The sequence below is a fragment of the Dendropsophus ebraccatus genome, chromosome 5 (genome assembly GCF_027789765.1).
Source record: "Dendropsophus ebraccatus isolate aDenEbr1 chromosome 5, aDenEbr1.pat, whole genome shotgun sequence".
Lineage (NCBI taxonomy): Eukaryota > Metazoa > Chordata > Amphibia > Anura > Hylidae > Dendropsophus > Dendropsophus ebraccatus.
This window is the reverse complement of record NC_091458.1, coordinates 29,994,643-30,014,940: the sequence shown is the minus strand read 5'-3', so window position 1 is coordinate 30,014,940 and position 20,298 is coordinate 29,994,643. Positions and strand designations below refer to the sequence as shown.

The 20,298-nt window shown below is 44.3% G+C and overlaps 1 protein-coding gene across 1 annotated transcript; it reads left to right on the top strand.

Annotated features, from left to right (window-relative positions):
* The first annotated feature begins 280 nt into the window (after positions 1–280).
* SLN (sarcolipin) lies at positions 281–19,065 on the top strand. The gene is made up of 2 exons (XM_069972036.1): positions 281–387; positions 18,255–19,065. Exon 2 carries the CDS (start codon positions 18,332–18,334, stop codon positions 18,425–18,427), a length of 96 nt encoding a protein of 31 aa, XP_069828137.1. The 5' UTR covers positions 281–387; positions 18,255–18,331; the 3' UTR covers positions 18,428–19,065.
* The last annotated feature ends 1,233 nt before the right edge of the window (positions 19,066–20,298 follow it).

Here is a 20,298-nt window from a genome sequence, read left to right as displayed (position 1 = left end):
TTCCATGCTGTACATGAAGCAGCACCTATCATACGGATTCTACATTACTGATACAACTTCCATAACAAAACAGCTGGTCTGATGATCTATGGCAATGAGCGCAGGAGTGACAGCTGCATAGCTGAATATTAAAAATAGGATGTAAAGTGAAGTTCAAATCCAGAGGATGAAAAAAAGATGTGAACGGTCTCCAGTCCAGCAACGTGTTCATACACCTTCTCCTAATCGGTGACGTCACTTCCAATTAACTCTACAGAACTCCTCCCTCCTACTATTTGAGTCCTAACACAGGGATTAGAATTCCAGAGGACGGAGAGCAGAATCCCTGGCAGGAACAATAAGCATAGATCAGCTCTCCACCAGCACTATCCAGGAGTTGGGCTACAGGTAATATACAAGTCTATCTCTTATTTTTAGAGGTTTCCAGATTTGGTAAATACTTTAGGTTTATATATTGTTATCGGTTGCCAGAATAGAAAACTTAGCAAAAGTGTAAAACTTTCTCAACTGGTCCAGAAGAAAAGATACTGATGTGCAGGAATAGACTATGGGTAGTATTTCTACTAAAGGAGTCAACTGAGTGAGTACTCAAGACACTGGGGGCCAATGTATGTTGTTTGTGCACATTTTTGGTGTTGCCCAGTTATGGGCTTTTGGCCCATTTTATTATAGAGTGGGTGAGAAGGACCAATGGCACCGAATGACTGGATTATGTGACAGCACCGCTCAGACAACCGGGGACTTTTGGTAGCGATTGTGCCGCTTTATTGTTTTTTAGGTATTTTTGGGGGCATAATAGGGGGTGGTAAACAAGGACTCAAATCCACATCGATAGCCGGTTTACCACTATTCCTACAGGTACATATAGAATGCAACTTCCCCCAAAACCCACCTTTTTAAAAAAGACCTTTTTATTGTATTTTGTATATCCGACTCTTCTATGGGAGGCCCATTCCCACAGAAGGCCATTTCTTACCTGCAAATTTGGGTGGTTATCGCAAAGAAGTTTTACTCTACTGTCTATCTATCTATCTATCTATCTATCTATCTATCTATCTCCTATCTATCTATCTATCTATCTATCTATCTATCTATCTATCTATCTATCTCCTATCTATCTATCCATCCATCTATCTCCTATCTATCTATCTATCTATCTATCTCCTATCTATCTATCTATCTATCTATCTATCTATCTATCTATCTATTTATCTCCTATCTATCTACCTATCTATCTATCTCCTATCTGTCTATCTATCTATCTATCTATCTATCTCCTATCTATCTCCTATCTATCTATCTATCTCCTATCTATCTATCTATCTATCTATCTATCTATCTATCTATCTATTTATCTCCTATCTATCTATCTACCTATCTATCTATCTATCTATCTATCTATCTATCTATCTATATCCAAATAGAATTCAAGAGCTAGTACCATAAACAGAAAAGCAGGTTCCAATTATAATTGTGCCCTTTATAATGAAAAAGAAAAATGACAGACACTAGAGACAAGGGAATCTGTGAAAATTGTTTTAGTGGTATTTACTGCAGAAAGTTGATGGTAGATGGTGGCAGAAAGGTATACAGGTTTGTAATTAACTTCTATTAAAATTTAAGCAGTCCAGTACTTACAGTATCAGCTGTCCCAGAGGATGTCATGTAGTTCTATCAAATCCAACGTCCTTGTCAGGTACTGTCCAGAGCAAACCTCTCCTGCTCTGGACAGTTCCTGACATGGACAGAGGTGGCAGCAGAGGGCACTGTGTCTGATTGAAGAGATCTACAGGACTTCATAGGGGGTAAAGTAGATGATAAGTCTTCAAAAAGTGTCAAATAAATTATTGGCAGCCAAACACCATGTCATCTGCTCTCTATTAACTCTTCTCAGATATCTCTGAAATATTTGTCACAGTGGATTACCACCTTATTGATATGCTTCACTCTGTTGACCTAAAGGATACTGCCCTGTCTTGGTTTTCTTCCATTTTTTCATCCCCTCTGACGGGTACGTGTATCTTTATCTGCCGCTAGTTCTCCTCTTCCTCATGGGGTTGCACATTGATCTCTGCTCTCTCCTCTTTTAGTCTATACCTCCCATATCGGATAAACTGATACGAACAGACACCATGGCAGCTTATTCTTGGAGCCACGTTAGGTCTTCTCACCGTCCTTTTGGACCCACCATTCGTGCGGCCATTTTAACGCATTGTAGTCTGCAGCATATCCCACTTCAACACTTCAAACTGATTTGATCGGTTGATGAACAAGTGTTTGCTCGCTTGTATATATAATTACCTGCAACTAAAAACATCTCCAGAATCCACATTTTCTTACTGCAGAACCAACTAAAAACTTATCAAAGTCTCTTTACCAGTGTTCCCTCTAAGCTGTGAACTCTGGAAAGGAAAGAGTTAAAACAACATGCTGCTAAGGTTAACAAGCCAAATAGTGACAGTACCTGTCAAGTGGATTGGAGTTTTCCTCTCACTGTCCAGCTGGTGAATACAGTTTATGCTGCGTTTACACGAAGCGATAATTCGCCCAATCAATCGTTCAACGATTTTAAAGCAACGATTTGGTTTTTATAACGATCAGCGTTTAGATGACTAAATCGCTAGAAAAATCGTTAGAAAATTTGTAAGGAAAATCGTTATTGCGATAGTTTTTAAGATTGTTTAAGCCCATCTTTTTTCTATAGGGTAAATCGGTGAAAGACTGTTTACACGAAGCAATCTGCGATTTTTTTGCGAATGACAATTTGAGAACATGTTGAATGATCAAAATGAACGATTTTTCGCTCGTCGCTTGATCTTTTGCTGTGTTAACACGGAACGATTATCGCTCAAATGCGATTGTTATTGCGAAAATTTGAACGTGTAAACACAGCATTACACAGATCACTCTCTCCTACAAAGCTCTCCACTGTGCTGCACCTCTCTATTTCTCATCTCTGCCTATGACACCACTGTAGCTTTATGTTCTCAGTACAATCTAACAACCACATAAAAGATGGCTGGACCATTGTGTAGAGCCTCATGTCCCCCCCTATATTCTCATAGATTGTAAGCTCTTGTAACAGGGTCCTCACTCCTCTTGTATCCCCCTGTATCCTCATAGATTGTAAGCTCTTGTGATCAGGCCCTCACTTATCTTATATCCCCCCCTATATCCTCATAGATTGTACGCTCTTGTAACAGGGTCCTCACTCCTCTTGTAACCCCCCCCCCCCCCCCACACACACACACACACCCACACACACACCCACACACACACACACACACACACACATCTTCATATCCCCTTTGACAGCACCGCTGTGCACTGCCTGGATAAGAAACTTTTTTTTACCTGATCATCGGCCCCAGGAGACCGATAGACCCTGAAACCGGCATGGACCGAGATGAGCTAATAAACAGTACCGGGTGGTCCGGGTGATACAGATGTGATTAAATTATATTCAATGAAAATTTTCCTACTTGGATTTTATATAAAGAGCCTTCCTCCTGTTATAGTTGGATAAATACGGCCAGAACTCCATGTAGATTGTGTTTCTCATGGGAACTGGACATGGTAGCTGGAGCCAAGCAGCACATGGCAAATTTAGGATTTTCCATAAATTGAATCACGTATTTGTTATTCTATCAAGAGTATCAAACTGGAAGGAAGAAACATTTGCTTAGACCCAGACGTCAGATTTTAGGATCAGGTCAGCAGCATATTTGCACTGTGGGGCTTCTATCACAGAGGCTTTATGTGACATGCAGTGAATTTGTAAAGGGGTATTCCGGTGCACACTTTTTTTTTATCTATTTGATAAAGTTATATGTGTTTCAATAAAGAAAATGTAAATATATATATATATATATATATATATACATATATATATATATATATATATATATATATATATAATTCTTACATGCAGTGGCAGCAGCAAGTAATTTATGTGGAATCTGACAGTAAAATAGAATTTTAGGATGAATATACCCTTAGGCTATGTTCACACTATGTAAAAACAACGGGGTTTTCCCACCTCAAATAACATAGTTAGTTATCCTTGTCAGACAGTATAACTATATTAGTTGAAATGGGAATACCCCTTTAGGGAGCAATTCACAATTCCTTTCCCCTACCACAAACATCTGGGTTTATCTTATAAGAGGCCCATTGGCACATACCTGTGTTGTTCTAGGGCAGCCGAGGGCACCGGGTGTCAATATGGGTAAAGCATAAAAACTTGCACTGTTCATTGTGCGTTTGTGATGTGTTACGAATTGCTGTGGTTATAGCCAACGGGCCCAAAGACTTGGAAATGTCCTGTATTTGCAGATAGTGAACCTACACTAATCTAACAGCAGTGCATGAATACTATTCCCCTAATACAAACAGATATAGCAGAGCTGAATTTGTTCTTCAAATCTTTAGGGCTGTATTTCTTGTAGAGCTGAATAACTCTCTAAGTTAAAGGGGTTGTTCAGGGAATTTTTTTTTCTTTCAAATCAACTGGTGTCAGAAACCTCCATAGATTTGTAATTTACGTCTTTTTAAAAATCTCCAGTCTTCCCATATTTATAAGCTATTATATGTCCTGGAGGAAGTGTTGTTTATTTACATTCAGACACACTGCTCTCTGATGACATCTCTGGCCGAGACCTGTCCTGAGCAGGAGAGGTTTTCTATGGGGATTTGCTACTGCTCTGGACAGTTCCTGTCATGGACAGAGGTGGCAGCAGAGAGCACTGTTTCTGAATGTAAATAAAAGTACACTTCCTGCAGGACATACAGCAATTTATAAGTATGGGAAAACTTGAGCTTTTTAAATAGAAGTAAATTACAAATCTTTATAACTTTTTGACACCAGTTGATTTGAATGAATTTTTTTTTTAGCTGGACAACCCCTTTAAAGGGCTGTTCCTATAATGGAATGTCATAGAAAAGTATTGCTGGGATACATAATAACAGGCTGTTTGGTGGGCATCCAGCCCCCGGAATCTCCTATGATCCGCTTCTCCATACAGCTGTTCAAAGTCACCTTCTGTTCGGAGAACTGCCACACAGTTCAAGTGCATAGTGTTGTGTTTTAATCCCCTGCACAATTGGTAGCCATAGCATCTCTATACTGGGAAAATCCTTATTGCTTAAAGAGGATGTCAGGCTGTGACAGGCTCCCGACCCCCGCTAGAGCACCTTATACATACCTGATCCCACTGGGTCCCGCTTCTTGATTCGGTCGGGTGATGGAGATATCAGCTCCCGAAGCCTGGCGCGGGCGCTCCTGAGATGAGTCCAACTCTCATAGAGAATGACTGGTGAGTCCGATGCTCCGTCATTCTCTATGAGCGTTGGACTCATCTTAGGAGCGCGCGCGCACGCCGGGCTTTGGGAGCTGGTATCTCTGTCACCCGACCGAATCAAGAAATGGGACCTGTCGGGATCAGGTACGTATAAGGTGCTCTAGCAGGGGGTCGGGAGCCTGTCACCCCGGCATCGGGGGTGACAGGTTCCCTTTAAGGGTACAAACCCACTTGCCGGATCTGCAGCGAGTCTCCTTGCTGCGTTTTTGCAGCGAGACTCGCTGCAGATCCCGGCCCTATACTTTCATTAGCAGAGAAACTCGCAGCAGGGATGTACATCCCTGCTGCGATTTTGTCTGCAGCCCTCCCCATTAACCCCCTAGCCGCCGGACATTATACATTACCGGGTCCCCGTTCCTGCTTGCTTCGGGGCTCCCGGTGTCTTCACGGCCAGGCAGAACATGCCGGGAGCCGCCGAAGCAGGCAGGAGCGGGGACCTGGTAATGTATATCCTGCCCGCTTCCCCTGCAGCCCCGACCCCCCGGCCGCATGATCGCACCCCCCGGCCGTACGATCGCCCCCCGCAGCCCCGATCGCCCCCCGCAGCCCCCGGCCGCATGATCGCCCCCCCGCACCCCCCGGCCGTACGATCGCCCCCCCGCAGCCCCCTGCAGCCCCGATCGCCCCCCGCAGCCCCCGGCCGCATGATCGCCCCCCCGCACCCCCCGGCCGTACGATTGCCCCCCGCAGCCCCTGGCCGCACGATCGCCCCCCCGCAGCCCCCTGCAGCCCCGATCGCCCCCCGCAGCCCCCTGCAGCCCCGATCGCCCCCCGCAGCCCCCGGCCGCACGGGCTGCGGGGGGGCGATCGTGCGGCCGGGGGCTGCGGGGGGGCGATCGTGCGGCCAGGGGCTGCTGGGGGGGCGATCGTGCGGCCGGAGGCTGCGGGGGGCGATCGTACGGCCGGGGGGTGCGGGGGGGCGATCATGCGGCCGGAGGGTGCGGGGGGCGATCATGCGGCCGGGGGCGATCAGGGCTGCAGGGGGGGCGGGCAGGATATACATTACCAGGTCCCCGCTCCTGCTAGCTTCGGCGGCTCCCGGCACGTTCCGCCTGGCCAATCAGTGTGCTGCCCCGCCGCAGCGCACTGATTGGCTGGGCGGGCCGTGAAGACACCTGGAGCCCCGAAGCAAGCAGGAACGAGGACCCGGTAATGTATAATGTCCGGCGGCTAGGGGGTTAATGGGGTGGGCTGCAGACAAAATCGCAGTAGGGATGTACATTCCTGCTGCGAGTTTCTCTGCTAATGAAAGTATAGGGCCAGGATCTGCAGCGAGTCTCGCTGCAAAAACGCAGCAAGAAGACTCGCTGCCGTCCCGCCAAGTGGGTTTGTACCCTCAAGAGTTTTCTGAATTCTGACCTGGCTTTTATTTTGCTATTCTTTAAAATAACTCTTTCTCATCTTACTGGTATCCACTTTGGATTGATTTACTCTTTTCTGTGTCTCTTATTCTTGTCGTCTTTTGGTTTGATGTGGCTGTCCCTGGATAAGATATTGGCTTTATCATATAGTCTGACTCCTAGAATTAAGTCATGGTTAAGTTGTTTCTCTCCCATCTTACAGCTCTACCTGTCAGTGACTATTCTGTAGATGCAACCCAGGGATATGGAGCAGAAAACTCCAGATATATGTATAACAATGAAGCTCTTCCACCAAGCCCCCGTTATTCTTTTCCATCTGGATGGCATGTAAAATATGGCTGTCTTTTCGTTGGTACAGAAATACTAGATCTCTAATAAGGGTCCTTTTACATGGCCCGACTTGGGGCCGTGCAAGGATGCAAACACATAGGCAGTGTCTTTACATGGTACAACAAATCGAGCGGCCGAGCTGCACAAACGATCCTTGTATCGTTTGTGCAGCCATGGATACTGACAGGACAGATATCTATATATCTATACTGTTAGTTTCCAGATCACCAGCAGTGCATACTTACCTAGGGCTACTGTGTGATCTGGCATCCTGCTCTCCAACTCTCCTGTCCCTGCCTCTTCTGTCTGTGAAACGTTGTGGAGGAGGCAATGGCCTGAAGCGAGGCAGAATGGAAGAGTCGGAGGGCGGGATGCCAGATCACACAGCAGCACACTAGGTATGTATACACTGCTGGTAATCTGGAAACTGACAGCACGGGCCGATAATCGGTCTGTGTGAAAGACCATGAACAGGAAAAAGGTTCCTTCAGACTAGTACAACACATGGTTGACTCTCATGCAGGAGACTTAAAAGCTATGTAGTCTATTGATTGATAGTTATAGATAGAAGGAATTACTAAAACAGGAAACATAACTGTTTCTGAAGGCTGGAACACTTGGGCCGCTGGGTTTAAATTAATGTACAAACATCAGCACCTCCCTCTCATATAATTTAGATATTTACCCCTGTTACTAAATTGTAACCCCACATCCATTTGTTCCCATTAAAGGTTCTATTACCTAGAATTTAGGCAGGATATTCTTTTTATAGTTTTGGATTGTACTAATAAAGTTTGGACAAATTGAATTTACAGGGTGGGATCACTGATACGCATTAGGCCTTAATGAAGCTGGTTAGTGAAACCTGACTGAATCCTGACATGCCCTTAAAGGGGTTTTCCAGTGCTACAAAAACATGGCTTCTTTCTTCCAGAGACAGCACCACTCTTGTCTCCAGGTCAGGTGTGATTTGAAATTAAGCTCCATTAACTTTAATGGAACTAAGTTGCAAAACCTGCACCCAAACTGGAGACAAGAGCAGTGTTGTCTATGGAAGAAAGAGGCCATGTTTTTGTAGCACTGGATAACTCCTTTAATAAAAAAAGACATTGGTCAGAGCTGCGTCTTTCTTTGACGCCTGTTGCATGTCTGACAACAGAGTGAAAATAAAATGAATTCTATGGGGGGGGATTTATCAAATTGGTGTAAAGTAGAATTGTCTTAGTTGCCCCTAGCAACCAGTCAGATTCCACCTTTCATTCCTCACAGACTCTTTGAAAGGTGATGAATGGTGAAAATGAAAGGTGGAATCTGATTGGTTGCTAGGGGCAACTGAGCCAGTTTCACTTTACACCATGTTTGATAAATCTCCTCCTATGTATTTTATGTAGCATAAAAACACCAATAAGGCTGGGTTCACATTGCGTGTTTTGCAGTCCGTTTTTTCATCCAGTTTTAGCAAAAAACGTCTGCAAAACGGATTTAAAAAAATGGATGTATTTGTGTGCATCTGTTTCGATTCACTTTTCCACTGACTTCTATTATATAAAACGGATTAAAAAACAGATCGAATTGCATCACTTTTTTAACGTTCACAAACCGCTAAAAAAAAGGATTGCGTATTGATCAATTTTTTTTTTTTTTTTTTTTTTTTTAAATGGGTCAAAACAGAGGCTCACAAATGCATCCATTTTTCATAGTTTTTTTTTTTTTTTTGCAAAAAATGCAGTGAGAACCCAGCCTTAAGCAGCCAATACATAAATTATAGGCCATCTATTTATATATATACTGTATATTTATAATGTCAACTATTACAACAGAGTGGAATTATGCTGTAAGAATACATCAAAGGAAGAGATTTGTAGAAAGGACGGAAAGCTTGCTTTAATTAATTTCGGAAAATCCTTTGAGACGTGTTTCACGACTATTATAAGTATAAACCTGTTTATTGTGGCTGCATTGATTCTTGGCAAATCCTCCATGTGGTTCAGTAATTACATCCAATGTATTTCCCATCCCCTATTATGGGCACAGCCGCTCAGTACTCATCTGGACCTGGATCCTCTCTCTATACTATATATGGTCACATTACTATATTACTTGATTTTTCATGTCCTTACTGTAGGTGCAGAGAAACCTTATAGGCGGCCCCCTGCATGCTACACTACTAGAATATAGTATAACACCAATGTACTGTGTATATATATATATATATATATATATATATATATATACCACCCCACTGCTTAATATGTGTATTTTATGTAATGTAAACTGATAACGTAGAGGTTAGTATCTGGACATATAACGACATTATTGCACAAACTCGTAGTCTGTGTATAAATCTGGCTGCAATGACGCCCATATTCTATGCAGTCATCACTACTGCTCTATTCTGTCAGCTTTTTATACAAACAATAGTATAAGAAAGGAGTTCTTGACCAAAAACATTATAAAAGGGTTTTCCAATGAAATGTTAAAGGGATTATTCACCAAATTTTTTTCTTTCAAATCAACAGCGCCAAAGATTTGTTCTTCACTCTGACACAGTCCTCTCTGCTGCCACCGCTGTGCATGACAGGAACTGTCCAGAGGAGTAACAAATCCTCACAGAAAACCTCTCCTGCTCTCCAGACTGGAAAGGATGCCTGCAGGACATACAGCAGATGATATGTACTGGAAGATGAGACTTTTTTTTTTTTTTATAGAAGTAAATTACAAATCTCTGGCACTTTCTGGCTTAAAGTGAGTTGAAAGATTTTTTTTTTATGAACTACCTCTTTAAAGTTTACTATGTGCCTCCCATTGCTGTAAAACAATAACAGGCAGCATACTTACCTCCGCCATTCCCCTGGTGCTGCAGCTATCAGATTTTCTAGTTGAGTCTGATAATATCCCACTCCCCACTCGGCCATGGATGTTATCACTGATCCATTTACCATTCTAGATATTAGTAAATCTATTGTACAGTACTTTTATTCGGGCACTCACTATATGGAATTATTATTTTCATACTGTATATCATTTGGGCTTATTGTTCTTTATGGCAGTATTATTTAAAATTTAAAGGGGATATCTGGAGAGCAGGAAAGGTTCTATCTCTCCTGCGCTCCACTTCCTCCATATGCCTGTCCGGGCTGGCATTGTGTGCAGGCGAAGTCCTACCCACACTAAGGGGGGGATTTATCAAACATGGTGTAAAGTGAAACTGGCTCAGTTGCCCGTAGCAACCAATCAGATTCGGTGCTATACTCTTTAGGTACCCTCCACTATGATCTTACTCTAATGCGCTGGGGCTAACCCGCTGAGGGTAGTAGTAGGTGGTAGTACTGGGTAGGACCCCGGCAGCCAGTTGCCAGATTTTATGTCACGGTATAGGCACGAGGGGAGCTGACTGACCCACGGGGACCTGACCATGCGGGGCCTGGGCAATTCTTTGTTGTCCCTAGTCAAGGCACCAATAACTAGACCAATGCCATGGTTCAGAAACAACGGTAGTTGTGCGTTTATTGCAACGGTGGTAACCAATAGCAACAGTCTCTCTGGATGCAACCAGGAATAAGGCAGACTTGGGTATAACTTGAGTAATGGGTGATGCTGCAATAGGCTGTGATGATAGCGTTACTTGTAGTAAGGATACTGAATAATGGGAGTAGTAGTGCTGAAGATATGATACTGGGCGGAATGAGTTGAAATGAATACTTGCTGTTGATGATACTGAATGATGATGAGAATAGTGACTGAAGAGCAACACTCAGATCTTTGTTAGAGATGAGAATCCTGAAGAATCTTGAGAAGAAGAAACAGGTCCTGACTGGACCGGAGCACTTCTGGTCAGTACAGGAGCAAGTACCGCGGGGTTGCGGCCTTGTGACACAGGAGCAGCAGCAACACACACCCTTCACCCCTGAAGGTGGAGAGAAGACTGAGGTAGACAGGAAGTGACATAGCACTCCCCAGCCAAAGCTCGACGGCTATTGGGGTTACTATGGCAGCCGGGGAACAGTCACGTGACTCACCAAGCCATTGCATTATCACACCATTAGGCACTGATAACTGAATATGCATGAGAAATAAATGAAATAGCAGACCTGAATACTGAGAGGGGTGACATAATATACACAGTTTGCAGTGGGCCCATATTTCAGAACAGAACTGACCACAATAAAGGTGCAGACAAAGTCACAGAAAAATACTCTGTTCTGGGACACTGCACTAACATCTTCCATAATCAGAACCTCCCACTCCCGCCTCACTTCTGCACCAGTTCTCTGGAATTCATTACCCAAAGACCTCAGACTTATTCCCAAAAGTCACAGTTTCAAGCGTGCCCTAAAGTCTCATCTCTTAAGGCACGCTTATAATATTTCCTAAATTTGTCTCCCCTTCTGCTGTCCCCTCACCCTCACCCACATCTCACGGCATAAAAACAGCATAATAAAAGTGAAAACCATTATAACAGCAATATAAAAACATCAATACACATAAATATTAGACACTAATGTCTGACAACCAACCCGCAGGATCCATAGTGGGACACTGCACAAAGTCAATGCACAATAAATCACGTAAGGGAAGAGATTATGCAAACCCCACCCATAATGGGTATTAGGGACATTATCCATTAGAAATGATGGAAAAGTTGGGAATAGACATTGAACACTCTGATGTGTTGAAGAGGTGCAGAAAAAATGCAATTTACCACCTCTAGTGTCTGTATATTGTATCTAGTTCGTGAATGTCCATATTGCACTCTCTATTGGTGCGTTTATACAGACAGATTTATCTGACAGGTTTTGGAAGCCAAAACAAGGAATGGATTTGAGAAGAGAAGAAATCTCAGTCTTTCCCTTATTACCTGTTCTCTGTTTATAATCTGTTCCTGGTTTTGGCTTCAAAAATCTGTCAGATAAATCTCTCTGTGTGAACACACCATATCACAGCTTACCCGTGTGGTCTATCACCCCACAGCCAGGGATGCCTTCTCAGGCTTTAGTTACATGTGATTAGGCCAAAATAATATGGTGTATTGTTACAGGTGACCTTTCCATTATCTGTAAAGGATTACCATAGCGGCTTGCATTGCTATTCACTGTATATACAGGCATGCGCCTAAGAGAACAGGGATTTATGTTCTACTTGTATCTGGTGTAACTTTTCAGATGTCTTCAGCTGTTAATGAAACACATAGATTAGGATATAGTCACGCTACATCTGCAGTACATGCTTAGCGCGTGAGACTTTTTGGAGTACTGGTTATTTATATTTGAAATAGCTTTTTGCCTTTTTGTATTATGTTTAGTTCTCTTATTTGTCCATGACTGGGTACCCTTGCCACAATAGGCAGTGCACAGTCCATATATTTCTGTACAGTACAATATAAGTGTATGTGGGTTTCCCAATTCCTATAGAGTCATCGCTAAGCACCGCCTGTACACAGTTATATGTGTATATGGGGGCAGCGGCAGAGCTGGACTATTGTAGACTCGCTGAATCCTTTTATCTCTGTCTAAATAGCTTTAAAGAGGATGTACCACCAGGTACATCCTCTTTAATCTGACACAGGAATAGAACGGCGCCATCACGGGCAAGCCAGTGCCGCGGTCTGTTTTTCGATCCGCAACCCGGTTCCCGTGTACGGCGCCGTTCTATCCACGGGTCCCACGCCGGTGCTCAAGCACTGGAGGTGGGCCGGCCCGCCCCCAGTCGGGGGGAATTCCCTACCACTGGGGGCGGGCCGGCCCGTCTCCAGTGCTTGAGCATTGGCCCGGGACCCGTTGATAGAACGACGCAGTACATGGGAACCGGGCCACGGAACGAAAAACGGACTGCGGCACCGGCTTCCCCGTGGCGGCGCCGTTCTATCCCTGTGTCAGATAAAAGAGGATGTACCTGATGGTACATCCTCTTTAATCCATGCTAGAAATGGAGACCATGTAGTGCAGCATAGGTTACCGCTATTTAGACAGGGATCAATGGGAGCAGCGAGCTAACAGTGCAGATCTGCTACTGCCCGTACACAGCACCTGGTAAGCTACTGAATGTACACAGCTATGTACAGGCCGTGCAATGGCTCTTTAGCTTTTGTTTAGCAAAGGTGGATAACAATTAGAGATGAGCATGCTCATTTAGCGTTTCAATACCGGTGGTTGAAGAAGATGGATGCAGACCTAAGAAGTCCTGGATACAGCCTGATAAAGTATCCATGTTTTCCCAGACAGGTAAAGTGAGTGGAGTAAGAAGAATGAAGTTGCTGAGATATTTTACTATGTATAATTCAGAATTTCTTTTTTAGTTTAGTGGCAGTCTGACCACTAAGACCCCACCTATGGTTATGGGGGCATGGTTTCCCTTCTTACATCATATACAACTAATTGTGACAAGGTGGGGTTTGGATTGAACATATGTACTGCAGCACTATTCAAAGTCTATGGCACTGATAGAAACAGTCAAGAACAGGGCTTTAAAGGATTTCTCCATGTCGGACAACCCATGCTTCTTAAAAAGGTCTGTTCACAATAATCTGATAGTAAAGTGTCTTTTGCCGGAATCCCCAGTGATCAGCTATATTAGTCTGTGGTAAACTATTAAAATCCTGGGTAATATAGGACAGGTCCTGCTGAAATTAAAGAAGCTCCTTGTAACCATTCTGTACTCTGGCCAACAGATAAGTAGTAGTACCTGAGGACCCATTGTGTTAAAGAAGTATTCCGCTCAAACATAGCTTTTCAAATATAGCTGCCCATGGTGAGAAAATAACAAACAGCCTATTCTTAAAGCCCTACTATACGGAACGATTATCGGCTGTTACAGCCGATAATCGTCTTGTGTAATAGAAGGCATCGATCAGCCGACATGAAAGATGTTGGCTGATCATTGCTACTATCCTCTATGGGCTGCAAGGATGATCAAGCGATTACCCGAGCAGCCCCCTACAGCCTAGCCTGTATTCACCTACTCACTGCCGACGCGCACAATAGCGGCGGCAGCAAGCGGGAAACCAGGAGCAAACGAGCGCTCACAGCGCTTGTTTGCTCCTCTCAGTCGCCCCGTGGAATAGGTGCTTTACCTTTTCATTCTTCCCCAGTGTCCTCCTACTGCATGTATGGGTCTTGGCTGAGAGATGGACTCCTCTGAGGGTGACAGACCGTTTAGCTAATCACTGGCCAAGACGCTGCCCCATCTTGGCTAACGATTGGCTAAGTGGGCTATCACGAAAGTGAAGAAAGAATCGTTTCAGTCAAGACCAGAACATGCAGTAGGAGGACACCAGGGAAGAATGGTAAGAATAGGCTGTTTGTTATTTTCTCACCATGGGCAGCCATATTTGAAAAGTTATGTTTGAGTGGAAAACGAGAAACAAAACAAAGGCAGAGCGCCTCATAGAGAAGCATCACCTGGTTAGACAGTTAGGGTACGTGTACACTACAGAATGGCGACGGATAACCCGTTGTGCATTCCACAGCTCATACCCGCCCGTGGGAATGAACCTGTTCATTCTTTGAACAGAGGGAGGAATCCGCCCGTACATAGAACGGAGTGTATGACATGGACCGACACGCGCGTTCCACAGTCTGCGGGCGGATATGAGCTGCGGAATGCGCGACGGATTATCTGATGCCAGTCCGTAGTGTGCACGTACTCTAACTTAATAGTTGTTCAAGAAAATCGCTCACCTTCTAGGGTTGTGGATTCCAGAGCCACAACACCCACAACAGCATGTGACAAGTGTGTATCCCACACCTCCAAAGCGTCCAAAGGTGCAGCAGTCATTAAACTAACCTAGACCTAGGGTACCTAGGGTAGAATAATTCAGCAAAAAATGGTGACCCCGGGATTGCGCTTCTCAAATAAAGGATGTTCAAGATTCCAAAGGATCAACAGAAAATCATGAATCTGATGAAGGGGAAGTGTGGCCCTGAAACGCGTTATTGTTGGACAAAATAAGTTTTGCTTGAGTTGATCCTTTGGAATCCTGAAAATCCTTTAGGTGTGTTTGTGTTTGTGGTGGTCACCATTTTTTTGGGTGAATTTTTCTACCTGTTTGAGTGGAATACCCCTTTAAGTCAGAATTTCCTGACAGGATACATGTTAATGGATTTCCTCAACTGGACAACCACTTTGTACATGGGTAACCTACGTGCTTAAAGCTGACCTGTCAACAGCTAAACAGAGGAAAGAAAAATAAGTCCATGGCTAGATAGGACTTCTCTTCAGGATTCCTGGCAAATCTTTTTATCTCAATCAACCATGGGGCATTGCCCAGAGTTAACAAGCCCATCTCCTCTTATCTTTGCCTGCAGAATAAGAGATGAACTGGACATTTAACATCCTCGGGAACGCCCCCTGGGCACTTTGGCTTCATTTACATATTAGCAAAAAATACTTATATCTAGGCTTATATAAAGTTATGCCCATAATCCTGATGAGAAGCCCTATCTAGCCACAAGCTTATACTTATCCCTGTTTAGCCGCTGACAGGTCCACTTTAAATAGGCCTTTAAGTGACATGACATTTCCATTTGGTTGGGTCATAGATGTCTGGCAGCTGCTCATCTCCTTCCATAGAAATAAGATTCCTATTCCGCCAGGTCAATGATTTCCCTCCATAGAAATGACATGCCTATTCCGTCGGGCCTATCTCCTTCCATAGAAATGTCATGCCTATTTTGATGCTTGGGTCAGAGATGGCGCTTCCGACTCTTTCATGTCTCTGGCCAGCTCTACAACCTTTCTGCCGTTAATCTCAGACTTATCTGAGTAAAGTCTTTCTCGGCTACCTCAAATAGATCTGGTTTGTCTCTTCTAAAGTTCACCGAACCCTATACATTGGTTGTAGAACAATTTTCACATTGGTGCCAAGGGTTATGTAGAGTTTCACGCCTCGGCCTGGCTCCTATGCCTTCATACCGACTTACCTGATTAGATGAGGGAAATGTAGACACTTGATACAAAGAAACCAGATCTCCATGGAATTATTTTCATGGTCATCAAGATGATGTGTTGAGCAGCTGCTACATATCAGAAGATGTCGGAGAGGAAATTCTTTGGTTCTAGCGCTGAGTGAAAGGCTTGACGCTTCCCATCACCCACCATCTTAATGTGTTCTGATCAGACTTTCATGACCAAGGAACTTAATACTACACAATTTCACTTGCCATTTTATGGCAAGACAGTAAAATTCAAGGTAAACCCCATAGAGGTTGAAGCCTCACATCAGGGATTAAACTGTCCCTCAGTATTGGCCACCAGTGGTCACCATCAGAAGACAACTTCCTTTGGAAGTGACCTTGGAGCCAATCACTTACCACTAGGGTCTGTTTCTTATGGGATGTAATTAAGAGTATATAGGCACATATTCTGCACAGAGTCATTTCCTCTGAGGCCAGGAACCCCGGTCCGGTCATGTGAGGAGGCAATTAATAATGAAAACCTAGTTTTGGAATCTGGTTTTGAGCTGACTAAGGAGAAGTATGAGGTCACATAGAATTTTAATGTCTTCACCTTCCTCATGGGGTTGCAGAAGCTTAGTTATTCTGCTGATAGCAGAGATCCATCAACACATTACATAATTATTCATGTTTAAAGTGATGGTCTTATGACCCCAACCCTGCTTCAGCTGCCACGTGTGGATTTATAGGCCTTCAGGAAGTAGCAGGGTTGTCACCTGATCATGTGGTGCCCCACTACTAAGGCTGTCAGTGATTAAGTCAGCTTTAGGGTGCGTTCACACCTACAGGATCTGCAGCAGATCCGCAGCAGATATGATGGTGCAGATTTGATGCAGTGTTTAGTTATTTAAATGAAATCTGCTGCGGATCCGATAAGTGTGAACGCACCCTTACTGATCCAACTTGTACATTCACAGCTACTTATATTCCTTCCTCTCTTGCTCAATTCCTTTCTTTACATCTTTACGTTCTCTTCATTTGTCTCATTTTCCTTCCTATCTCTCAATTTCTTATTCTATAAACATCAGCATTACTATAAAAGGTGCAGGAGTTGCAGCCACAGCTGGCTCGTAGTGGCCCAAAGGCTACCTGTTCCTACAGGAAGTGGTGTATTCTTCCCAGTCTGACACAGTGCTCTCTGCTGCCACCTCTGTCAATGTCAGGAACTGTCCAGAGCTGGAGAGGTTTTCTATGGGGATTTGCTGCTGCTCTGAACAGTTACTGACATGAACAGAGGTGGCAGCGGAGAGCACTGTGTCAGACTGGAAAGGACACACCTAGAGATGAGCGAACCTGGAGCATGCTTGAGTCCATCCGAACCCGAGCGATCAGCATTTGATTAGCGGTGGCTGCTGAAGTTGGATAAAGCCCCAAGGCTATGTGGAAATCATGGATATAGTCATTGGCTGTATCCATGTTTTCCAGACAACCTTAGAGCTTTATCCAAGTTCAGCAGCCTCAGCTAATCAAATACCGAACGTTCGGGTTCAGATCAACTCGAACCCGAACCCAGTTCTCTCATCTCTAGACACACCACTTCCTGCAGGACATACAGCAGTTGATAAGAACTAGAAGGCTTAAGATTCTTAAAGCGAATGTACCATGAGGTACATTGCTTTAGGTTTTTTTACATGAATGGATTGGCACTGGCCAGGGGATGCCGGTGTCACTGTGATTTTTTCTAACATTGCCGCGCACATCGCCGATCTATTCCCGGGCACTGGCCCAGCATGAAGCACTGGGTGTCGGCCTGCTGGCCTCCATTGTGACAAAACCCTCTCCCCTCTGTGATGCAGCTCCATTGGTTCTAATGGAGCCACGTCACAGAGGGGAGATCATCACACTTGGGGGCTGGTAGGCCTTCCCCCAGTGCTTCAGTCCGGGCCGGCACCTTGAAATAGATCGGCGCTGTGCGTGGGGACCGGGCGCTAGTTTAAAAAAAAAGCACATCGACACTGGCATCCCCACGCTGGTGCCGATCCATTCATGTAAAAAACTGATGGTACATTGGCTTTAAATAGAAGTAGTTTAGAAATCTGTATAACTTTCTGACACCAGTTGATTTGAAAACATTTTGTCCCACTAGAGTACCCCTTTAAGGTCATTTTCTAGAACGTGATCTTTTGTGGAATCCCAGTTTTAGCCCCTGCATTGACTTTTATAGATGATGTATGGTGAAGATACCATTTACAGTTACTTCTATATAATGACCATTTGAATTTTTAATGTTTCCTACTCTGCTTACACTTTAGGAGAAGACAACTAGACATCTGTGATCCTCCACTAGTGGTGCCAAAGTCCACAGGCCATACCTCAAAGCCACACAGTAATGGAGCGTTCAACTCAGGAGCTGTTCCTTAACTTTATGATTGTCCTGATCACTGTCCTCCTCATGTGGATTCTTGTGAAATCCTACCAAAGCTAATGGACAACACGACGGTCATGGAACGGATCAAACTAAATTGTCCTTATGGAAATATGTGAGACTTTCTTTCCACCGTTACAACCTCAAGGTGTGCTGTGCCCTGTCACGAAGCTCCTAGGTCCACCACCACCACCAAGATCATTGTCACCAAGCTCCTAGATTCACCACCACCAAGATCATTGTCACCAAGCTCCTAGATCCACCACCACCATCAAGATCATTGTCACCAAGCTCCTAGGTCCACCATCACCACCAAAATCATTGTCACCAAGCTCCTAGGTCCACCATCACCACAAAATCATTGTCACCAAGCTCCTAGGTCTACCCCGACCAATAAGAACATTGTCAGATAATCCTCCTATGCACCTAGCCCTGGCCTTGTAACCAGAGTGTTCTGCCCCCCAATGTTCCCGTTCTGAGCATTCCCTTCCCTATGATTGATCACCTGGCTGCCATCAAATACTGAAGCGAAGTTTATACAGAAGAGAAATGTTTAGTCTGCCGGAGGAAGCGAAGAGAAAAATGTAAAACTTCTGCCTTTAGAAATAAAAAACGGGGATGTTTGTATTAAAGAGGAATTGAACGTTTAAAATTTTATGCCTTTTCCATTGCAATAAAATCTTCCCACCATCTCTCCACATTAAATCTCTCATTATTTTTAAAGGTATTGCACATGATTTCCAGAAACAGCGCCGCTCCTGCCCAATCTCCCCCTTCTCCCATGTCCAGCTATGGCTCCATGCGCCCAAACATCATTGTATGTGTGAAATAGCAGGTTATATGTACTACAGAACTCTTATTTAGGGCATGCATCATGGTTCAAGAGACTTCTGTGGCGAAGCAGTAGGGGGGTTGCCATTGGCCCGGGGTAGCTCTGCCAATGTTGTGGCTGCTAGGAGGGTCACTTGGGCACTTGTTACGGTAGCCTGGAGTGGCGTTGGTACCCACCCTGTTCAGACAAGAACTGCTTCCGAATGTTTGGATAACCCAAGTGAAGCCTGCTGTGTAGGTGCAGAATGACCAGAGTCCAGTAGCTTAACCAGAATAACGTCCATTTACTTAAGTTCTTCAGTGCAATACACAGAAATAATGCTTCAGTAACTGCAGGTGCAGGAGAGAAGTAGAAGAAATAGCAACTGTAGAGGTGAGAGTAGAAGATCCCTGTCCAATGTAGCTGTGTACTCTTCCGGGATAGTGTAGTTAAAAGGAGAATAAGAGGAAGAAGATACTCGTACTCACGTATAGATCTCTGACTTGATCTGACCGCCAAAACCTCTACAGTGTCAGGGTACCCATCCTATTAGGGTAGTATGAAGAAGCCCAGGTTCCAACACTGGGTGAAGCAGACTTTCCAAAACCTTTCAGAAGAGCCATGCATTACAGCAGGATACATAGGCAAGTGGCAGCTTTGTCCTGCTGGGGTCAGTACCATACTCAGGTATACTGCCCTGTATCTTGTAAAGAGTATCCCTGGCGTGGATCCTCAGAGGAGTGGTTACTTGCATAAAAAAATCAGTCTCTTTAGTCCCTGACAAGGAGAGGTAGTCACATGGGGAGAGAAAGTGTTATTCAGTCTTAGTCACATTGTTGAGCAGACCGGATGCAAGCCAGCACGCTCTCTACAGCAGTCAAGCCTGGCCCTGGCTTATGCCAGGTCCCCTGTGAGTGTAGTCTAGTCTAAAGACGCACATAAGAAGCACGGACACTCGTTTCTTTAAAACAACTCTTCTACATACTATGCAGTGTTAAACACTCTCAGGCTATGTTCACACTACGTAAGAGACTGGCCGTTCAGTTCGGAACAGTTGGTCTCTGGCCAAATCATGTCGTCCGGTACTTCCCATAGCGCACAGTGAAAACTGTGTAAACTG

Bases quoted from the DNA above. Each gene is read 5' to 3' on its own strand.
- SLN (XM_069972036.1), top strand. From the start codon at position 18,332: ATGGAGCGTTCAACTCAGGAGCTGTTCCTTAACTTTATGATTGTCCTG.